The 9,909-nt window shown below is 39.9% G+C and overlaps 1 protein-coding gene across 1 annotated transcript; it reads right to left on the bottom strand.

Annotated features, from left to right (window-relative positions):
- Positions 1-4,656: 4,656 nt before the first annotated feature.
- Positions 4,657-9,841, bottom strand: SEC61B (Sec61 beta subunit; the record flags this gene model as incomplete). The annotated part of the gene is made up of 3 exons (XM_008938894.1): positions 4,657-4,990; positions 8,872-8,973; positions 9,586-9,841. Coding segments are annotated over 3 exons (446 nt in total), but the record flags the coding sequence as incomplete, so codon positions are not given.
- Between the last annotated feature and the right edge of the window lie 68 nt (positions 9,842-9,909).

The raw sequence follows: 9,909 nt of genomic DNA, 5'->3' as shown, positions 1-9,909 counted from the left end.
AATTCGGTCAAGAGGTAATTTTGCATGCAGGAAGCAGGGAAATTATTATTTAATTCCAGCTGCTATAGAGGAGAGAAAGGCTCTAGTTCAACTATCCACCACTGTGAGTTTCTCCATGCATGAATTTTCAATCTTCTGTAAAGTTTTTGTTTGCTTTATAAATCCTGCCCAAATGCCACAAAAGAAGATGAAAAAAAGCTTTTCAGCAAGGAGCATGGAAAAAAACAAGGGAACAAAATTAGAAAGCTAGGTCTGCCAAGCCCCACAACTGCATCAGGTTCAGACTCACACTCAATTACAAGTTTCATCCTTTGCAAACCTCTCAGCATTTTGTATCATGCTGTTATTTTTTTTTCCGCCTCACAGATGGCTCCCTGAGGTGAGGAACACATATGCTCTCCTCCACTGATTACAACAGATACTGTACTCTACCTCCATGGCACTTTTACCTAAAAATGGAGTAACATCACTCACCAGTCAGTCTTAGGACTATCTGGCCACATTGCTTTAATTTCTTTCCATATTACCTTACCAGAAAATTGATCAGAACAGTAGCTGATAAGAAGATAACTTGGAAGAAGCTCTCACAGAACTGTGTTTGACAATTAATAGATGTTGAGAATGCAGCCCCTCTGAAACTGGTGCATACTGACTGTAATTTTAGTTCTGATTTTAGTTTGGAAGCATTTCACTGAAAAAAAGTCTTATCACTGCAGCATTTGTAAATAAACAAGCCAGAATTTCACTTTGTTAATATTAAGACAAACAGTTATTTGGAGGAGGCAGAGCATGGTAAGTTTTGCTTAGTTCTGTTTTATGAAATGATAGCGTAGCTTCAAAGAACTCCTCCAATTCTGGTTGGTCAAAAAAAAAAAAAAAAATCATGCATACCATTCTGGAAGGCAGTTGTACAACAATTCCTTCAAAATAGGAAACAAGGATAATTATTTGCAACCTGCAGATGAATATGAAGTTGTCAAATCTGTGCTGATCCTCATCTGAATTTAGATTTTGTCATGAGTAAAAGGGGTCTGCTCTGTCCAGTATTGTTACTGCCTGCCATCAGAGTATTAACCTACCACATGGCACAATTCAGCATAGTCAGCAGCCTCCGGAGAAAGAGAAAGAACTCAAATAGAGAAGGAAGAAGGTCACAATACCTATCAGGTGTGAGGTGTACTCAGTAACTTCACATCTGCTCTTGCTTTGCCTGCAACTCGCAAACGCTATACAGTTTTCCCTTCAATAAAAAAAAGGGCACAGTTCCCTCTTCTAGCTCTCATCCCAAGTTAAGAACCATTATTACTCTTCATATATTACTAACAATGCCAAGTCTAGAAAACAGCCTTCTGTGAAACACATCTACATAAACAGCTAACATGAGAATGTCAATGCAGCCGTATTACTGAAGCTTGTAGTATGTAACAAGTAACCCTTTGAAAAAACAAGGGGTCTTTTTCCAGACAAAAATTAAGACAATTTTTTCTACCGAGCTCTTCATAGAATCCATTAATATATTATAAAATCATTTAGCCCTCACCACATGATCTCAGTACAGCATCCACTCATCTCTAGCTAACAGAGCTGAGGAAGAACACAAGCTGTTCTGTTTGCTTCTTTGCAATGTTGTCTCATAAGGGTGTGCTGCCTTACACTTTCACAGACACATCCTCCTGCATTTCTGACCTGAGAAAGCAACCAACACACGGGCATGCACATATCTGTACAGGTACATAGGTCTGTAGTAAAGGCATCATTACTTACTGTGAACAGCAGTGAAGAGAGCTTAGAGTGGTTTGTATTATGTCTGATAGGCTCAGAGAGCATAAGGAACAGCAGGAGATAGGTGAGATGCTGGAAAGAGCTGAGTGTCTCCTCTTGGAGGGTAAATTCAGAGTCTGATGTTGCAAAAGTAAAACCAACCCTTGTGCTGCAAAAGAGATGTGTATGCATGGGGCAGTCATGAATGAATGCACTTAACTGCCCTTCCCCGTGGTCCCTTCAAGAGTGAGAGACACCGAGTGATGATCAGAGGCACAGTATTCATGGTGACATGATGGCAAAAGCTCGGAGGAGTTCACATGCTATATGCACACTACAAGAAAGACTGGCCTGGATGTAACCAACTGGATAAATAAAGATCTTTGTAGACTTAGAGCCTTCTGTAGCACTTAACTACAAAGATATTTACAAGTTCCAACAGGCAGCTCAGCTGAGCTTGCATTTCAATCACAAATAGGCATAAAAATCCAAAGTCTTACTAATTCCTAGTTGCCCAATATGAAGCTTCGCAAATGACCATCCTTTCTTCTTTCCCACCTATTACCAAAAAAATAGTTTTCTGTTGTACAGATTAGCTACTGTTTATCAGCACAGCCATAGACACAATTTATGCCACAGAATTTCACATCCATTATTAGCCAAACTTCTGGTAAGTCTTTGCAACCTGCATCTGTACCTCTACTGAGCTGAAGGTTCAATAAACGTCCATCACAAGAATCCACTACAGCTCACGTACACAAAATGCTGAAACTATAAGCAGGAATTTTTAATACTTTTATGCTAGTCATTAAAATGATCACTAACACATGCAATAGAGAAATCTGTCTTTTCATCACGTACAAGGAACATCAAAAGCAAGCTATGGATGTTTCAGCTAGATGCATCCAAATAAAGTATCACTGCTTCTACAAAGTAAAGCAGCAAGGTTCTATGAAAACCATAGGAAAGCTCACCCTTCCAAAAGAGAAAGCCAAAAAGGGGTGAAGGAATTTGTGCAAAACAAGGCATTACACACTTTGACAGTGTATGCAAAAATCTGGTACAGGCCATTCTAGAAAACAAAATATTTCATCAAGGACAGCACTGTCAAAGTAGTCAGTGTTTTTCTACTTAGTTGAATGAAATGCAGGTGGTACAGCACTAAGCCTTCCTCCTGCCCCTCTGCTTTTTCTGAGTCTGTAGCTGAGTTTTGTCTTTAGAAGCAGTAAGATACCAGACAAGCAAAAATACGGAAAGCTTGAAATGGAATTATTTGATATGGCAAGCCAGCTTTTAGGGGCCAAAAGCATTCTGAAGAAAGTTGCTTCCTGCTGTCAGAAAACTGTATCATCAAGAGTAAAGAAGGGGTTACCTATTTAGATACTGTCATTACCCATTATTCTTTCTCCTTACACTATTTTAGAGTACATTATTCCTTTCCCTTTGTATATCACAAATGAAGCCGGTAGCACAGTCTGTCCAGAGTCAGTAGAAAAACCAGCTTACACTTGGGCTTTTCTTAGCATTTTCTTTCTTGCCTGAAAATGAAATCACTGACTGTATATATTTTATTTCCTTGCTAAGTAAAGCATTTAAGTCAGAAATCCTTACCTCTGGCTTTTGAAGTTGTGAGCTAATTCCCATTTATTTTCCCATGTGTTTTTACTTCCCTTCCATATGCATAGCACTAAGTGATTTGTGGATCCATTTCCTTTCATACACAATTTATTTGGCTGCTTCCACTGCTTAAATGTATCCTGCTAAGCCCACTGCCTTTGGGTCACCAGGATTCCTTTTCCTCAAGTTTTCCTCCTCTGAAAACATAACCCTCCTACCATTACATTTTATCAGACAATTTTCAGTTTCTGCTCCGAGTCGTCTTTCCCTCTACATGTACACCAGGTACGATGGCATAAGCACAGCTCAAAGCAATTATTCTTACAGCCCTAAGACCACACTCCTCCTCCTTTTTGTTCTGCATAGTTTCTTCGTTTCAGAAGTAATGCTATCTCAAGAACTGATTTAAAGGAAAGTGGTACGTAAGAAAGGCTGCTTTCACAACACATCAGCAGCCAACAGCTGTACCAAGGCTGCCTTACCAAGAACACTTTTCCCACTACAAGCTAATATTCAAACAGGAATTGCAACAACAGGCTAAAATAATTCTATCCAACTGTATGGAAAGGCCTGATTTGGTTATCTGAATTTGAAGATCACATCATAAGTGAGAAACAACTGAAACACTAAGGCACCAGTATGTAAGTACCTTTAAAAAGAGAAGGAAGACTTCTGTTTGACTGTTCAAAAGGAAAATCAAGAGCAACATCCAGAAGGCAACTGGAGTGATTATCTGAAGATCCACTTAGCTGTACCTCAGCCTTTTTGCATGTTCTGTTATTCAAAATGCAGCCACTGCTTTTCCAGTTCTCCAATTCCATTTGCCTCCTTAAGTGTCCTTGAAAGAGTCTGGACCTGTAGAAGAAGCACATCTTTGACAGCCCTGCAATTCTTCTTTTTAAAATCAGTGAGGTACCAGTTCATGTGGTGTGAAAAACAAGCACACTTACATACTTCTGAGTATAATGAACACCAAGTTGAACTTGCATTTAGGAACTTAATCCAGTCATTTTTCTGGAGTCAAGAGAAGAACACAACCAGTTCAGCTACCATACTTTAGTTTTGCTTTAACAAACATATTTGTGCACCTGATTTTGTTTCTCTCATTCATTAAAAAAAAATCTTCTAGCATAATATTACATAGCAATGTACAATACAGAAGAATCTGGTTTGAACTGTTAAATGACATTTACTCAGAAATACAGCTACATATGAAAACCACAAGTATAATGATTTAGTTGTGGCATGTTAGGAGAAAAAAAGAAATTACTAAGACTGTTTCTATTACCATATACAACTTTTATTGCAATACCTGTATTCTAAGTGTACAGATACAAATATAAAATGACCCATGACAGACTTTAAACCTGCCCAAATAGTGAACTGAGAAATTCATTCAATATTAGAGCCAAAGTTGACAGGACTTCAACTGGTGATAGGAAGCTTCCCCAGTCTCTCTCCAAGAACAACCAGGATCCACCACATTTTTGGTCCAAGATGTATGCTTTAAGTTGGCAGATGAGTCTATGAACGAGTGTATTTACCCCAGATGTGCAGCATAAACACAGAAGCAATAAAAAGAAGACTCATGACCAAAACTGGAACAGGTCCACTAAAAATAAAGAAAAGAAATGCATTAACATAAAAAAGGTCTGCTTTGTCCAAAGGCCACCACTATCAGCCAAGTGAACTCATCAGTTCATAAGCAATTGTACCAGAAATTCTTGTTCCATTCCCACAGAAATACCTTAAAGTACACAGAAATGAGACAGCCATCTCTGCAAAAACTCCTGCTGCCCCTATGTTTTTAAAGACGCAGTTTTACACACCCTAAATGTTACATAGCTATCAAGCACAATATAATAACAAAAAACCTTCACTAATTTAAGAAGTAATTAGTGGTTCATTATTACTCATCGTTGTGAAAACAGTCTCTGGAAAATTATCATCTTCACTCACTACTCAAGATAACCACCCAGGCAGGGAAATAGTCAGATACAAAAACCAACAGAGTCCTCTAGCGGCTAGGAAAATTTTGGCATAAAATTCATATTAGCTGTTTTTTCAGAGGTTTTATTTCATTTGAAAACAATGGCAGCAGTGGGTGAGAGATGGGGACTTCTGTTTTCTTGGAAAAGATCTACAGAATGTCAAAGTTAACTCCATCATTAAATCACTACCTAAAATGTAGAAACAAACAAATTTCTTAACTTTTTTCCTTCCCACTTTTATACATTGTTTAGAAATAGTATAGTGGTGTTTTTAAAAAAATGTTTAATCTTAGGGTGCATGTTGAGAGAGTAAATTAGCTGCTTCACATTAAGACACAACAATTACACACAGTTACACAATTACACTCAACCCTGCTTCATAGAGTCTCACGTCAGATTTCACGGTGTTTCTCCCAATAGCTGGTTGAAATCTTGTTATCCAGCCTGGATCACCCTCCAGGTTACTGCTTATAAGCAGGTCAATGTTACTTGAATACAACGTAAAAAATAAACTGAAAATGGATTGAAACAATTTACCAATGTATTTTCCTATGAGATCATGGCCCATGTACTTCAAATGTTCCACACTGTAACCTTACATTGAGTTTTAAAACTCATTATTATCTATGCTACTTAGATTTATTTGGGTATGGAGAACCCTGAACACAGACATAGAGCACTTAGCAAATAAACCAAAGACTATGCACACAGTGACTATGTAAGCGACCTCTATCAAGGGGCATCTTTCATTAAGCAACAGAAGGTACTTCTCAATCACCATGTTATACATATTTGAAGTTTATGTGCTACATAACATAAATCATAATGACATCAGGTGCACAAAGCTTTTATGCTGTATCTGAATTACTATTTAATTCATTTGAGCCTTTAGTAGTAGTAACACATAAGCTACTCTTTGCCAAAACCACACAAGAATAGAGGAGCACCACTAACCAGAACAGCACAACATAGAAGTAAACGTGGCAGATTGTTTCTGTGCTTGGTGGGGTTTTTAAACGTGCAGATGACATTGATCCCTCTACAGAATAATCAGCTTTCCACTACTGACACATGTATCTCATTTCCTCCAGTCCCAAGGACAACCTGCTGAAACCCTGCAATCCTCCTCCACACACCTGTATCTTCTCAGCCCGCATGCAGTTTAAATAAATAAATGGATTAAACAATTTGGCCAACTCTAGAGATTCCACACTGTGCATTCTCAGAAAGTCTTTCACAAGGCTGTGCATCGACCTGATTCTCTGTCATGGCTCCACAGGGAACACCACCTGCAGCTCTTCTAGCCAGAAAGCTCAAGATAAGATACAGGAACCACAGGTAACGAGCACCACAGAAAGAGCAGAATTTGGATTTAGTCTTCTTGTCAAAGTATGCAATGCTCAATCAGAGTTTCAGAGGAAAATATCATATCCCACTCTCAACCACATTCTCCCTTTTGCTTATATTGTTTTTAAGGACATATGTATTTTAGCATCCTTTACTAAAAGTAAATATACTTCCCTGAGGCAAACCAAATTTGCTCATTCAACATACTTAGCATTTCTGATGTACAGTTATACACAATATTAAAAATAAAACTTTTTATCTAGAGCAGAATTCTCCTGATCACAGCTAGGATGAAATAAACTGTTCTCAAGTGTTTTCAGGTAGTTTTTCAAAGTAATTTTAAAAGCTTATTTTACACAACATGACAAAACAGAAAAAAGAACTCAAACTACCACCAAGCTAAGCTTTCACACTGCCTTATGCAGTAGTGATCACACCCATATTTAAAAACAGCTTCAGTTGAAGCACTTCACTGAGGCAACCACAACCCCCCCATAACTCGTTTTCATTTTTAAGCCTAATGAATAAGGCAGAAATCATAACAAATGGCTGCTAGGGAAAAAGAAAAACAAGGCAGAAAAATACATGGAAAGCTGTAAGCAAGAAAGTTGCTCCTACGCCATGGTTCAGAAAACGTTATAGTGTGCAGGTAATCTGTAAAACCATCTCAATTTTACAGATTTCTTTCTCCCATTAAAAGTTTGACCATAGAGCTACCCATGGTTGCTAGCAAAAAACCTTCCCAATATTCTAAAACCTTAAAGTTGGGAAACACTGTGTTGCAACATAAATAGAAGGGAAAATTACATACCAACCCGCTTGTATCAAAGACTAGAACAACTGAGTGGCCCGCAACATCAAAAGTGAAACCAAAGGATTCAAAAGGAAACTTACTGAAATTGGTAATGTTGCTTTGATAGTTTGTATCACAAGTCCACTCAAAAAAATTACCTGATGGTAGACAATATCTTTTTTTCCTCAGTTTGTTTTTGTGGTTTTTTAACTGAGCTTTAGTAGACCAAAGAACACAGAAAATAGTTGCCTTCCTTATTTGCGTACATTTGCTCTAGAACAATGCTGTTGCTCATGATCTCTTTATTTTCTGGGCCTTGTCCCCTCAGAATGGAAAAAGCAAGGCCTGCAGCAGCAGAACTCCACAACATTGATGGTTTGCTGTGAAGTTTTTAAAGCATGAAGCACATATGAAAATAAAAACATGTTAAGACAACTTCAGGAAGGATTACTCACAGAATAATCACTGACTAGACTATCACCAGCACTTCCCCAAACATTCTGTGCATGCAGCCAGCAGCAGCCCCCTTAAAGAGCTACAAAATAAAACACTGATGGACTCTATAAAAAAAGAAACAATAGGGACATCCCTGCACATCTTCAGCTCTTCAAGCCACTAAGAACAAGAGAACATGGAGTGCAACTCCCGCTCAGGGCATGACTTAGCACACACCCATCAGCTGAAACACACCTTTCCCCTTGGTTACCCAAGAATTAGGCTGCAAAGCTTGTTTGGGGAACTGATCTGAATGACCCAATCTGGCCAAAACCAAAAAACTTAAGCTCTCTTCACAGCTTAAGGGATGCTACCACCAGACATGTGACCACAACATCAAAATATTCACCTTGTAACAACAGAGATACACAAGGTATCAGAATGCTATTCACTTTGCAAGCTTAGTTAAAATAATTAATCTTCAGCTTTTTAATAAAAACACCTGAGATTCTGCAAGCCTCTGACATAGTTATTTCTTTCAAGAAGAAGCACATGATATCTATTAATAAAGAAAAGGCATAAAAAGTTTTAAATAAAAAAGAACAAAAACATGCATGTAGTTGCCTAATTCACTATGACAAGCAATCTTTCCCAACTCCAAAGCAACTGTTTGCAGCTTTCAGAGACCACTTAAGGTAACAAAATACAGCTTGTACCTACCTTTCCAAAGCCATTTGAAATTTAAAACTACCCCTCTGGGTTTACAAATTAAATATTTAGTCCCAAATCTACCTAAGCAGCCATCAGTTCAGCACATTTTCCTATGCAGAGAGCAACCCTTATCTCTCAGTTCAGAGACTGAAAGATGGCATGTGCAGGTGAAATATAGAGCCCCCATCTCTGCCACCACCCGTCTATCCAACTTACACTTTGAGCCCTGGGGAGTCCTCAGTGTAGAACCGCCACATCCCACCAGTGCCCGTGGACGTGGCACGGCCTGCACTTCTTGTCCCACAGCTGGCATTCTTCCTTTAGGGGACAACAGAACGAAACAGGGACAAAAATATGTCAGCAGTCTAACAGCTTCTAGCACGACACCCCTCAAAACTTTACAGAAGCAAGACACTTGCAGCAGCCTGTAGAGCCAGCCAAGCAGAGGGCAGGAGGGCCAGCACATCACTGCCCAGGGCTACAGCCAAGTGCATCGAGGACCCATAAATTCGGCCCAGAGGAGCCCTGCCCACATACCCCATGGAGGAACACAGGTTAGCCTGTCTGCATCATCCCTCTGTCCTTTTTATGCTGGGGCTGCCCAACCACCAGCTGGAGTCACAGAATTGTTTTGGCTGGAAAGGACCTTTAAGATCATCGAGTCCAACCGTTAACCTAACACCGCCACGTCACCACTAAACCGTCTGTCTCTCAGTGCCACGTCTACACAGCTTTTAAATACCTCGACGGATGGAGACTCCATCAGTTCCTGGGGCAGCCTGTTCCAGGCCTTGACAACCCTTTCAGGGGGAAAAAAAAATAATTTCCTAATATACAACCTAAACCTGCCCTGGCACAACTTGAGGCTGTTCCCTCTTGTCCTATCGCTTACCATTTGTGAGAAGAGACTGACCCCCATCTGGCTACAACCTCCTTTTCAGGGAGTTGCAGAGAATGAGGTCTTCCCTGAGTTTCCAGGGGAGGAACAGCCCCAGTTCCCTCAGCTGCTCCTCATAAGACTCGTTCTTCAGACCCTTCACCAGCTTCTTTACCCTTCTCTGAACATGCTCCAATCCTTCAATGTCCTTCTTGTCGTGACAGGCCCAAAACTGAACCGAGTGCTCAAGACGCAGCCTCACTAGTGCCGGATACAGGGGGACGATCCCCTCCCCTAGTGCTGCCGGCCCTACAAGCACAGAGGACACGGGGGGAACGGGCTGCCCCCCCTGCGGAGCCGCTGCGGGCACCTACCTC

This window comes from Merops nubicus, unplaced genomic scaffold (genome assembly GCF_000691845.1).
Source record: "Merops nubicus isolate BGI_N331 unplaced genomic scaffold, ASM69184v1 scaffold6800, whole genome shotgun sequence".
Classification (NCBI taxonomy): Eukaryota; Metazoa; Chordata; class Aves; order Coraciiformes; family Meropidae; genus Merops; species Merops nubicus.
This window is presented reverse-complemented; position numbering and strand designations above follow the sequence as displayed.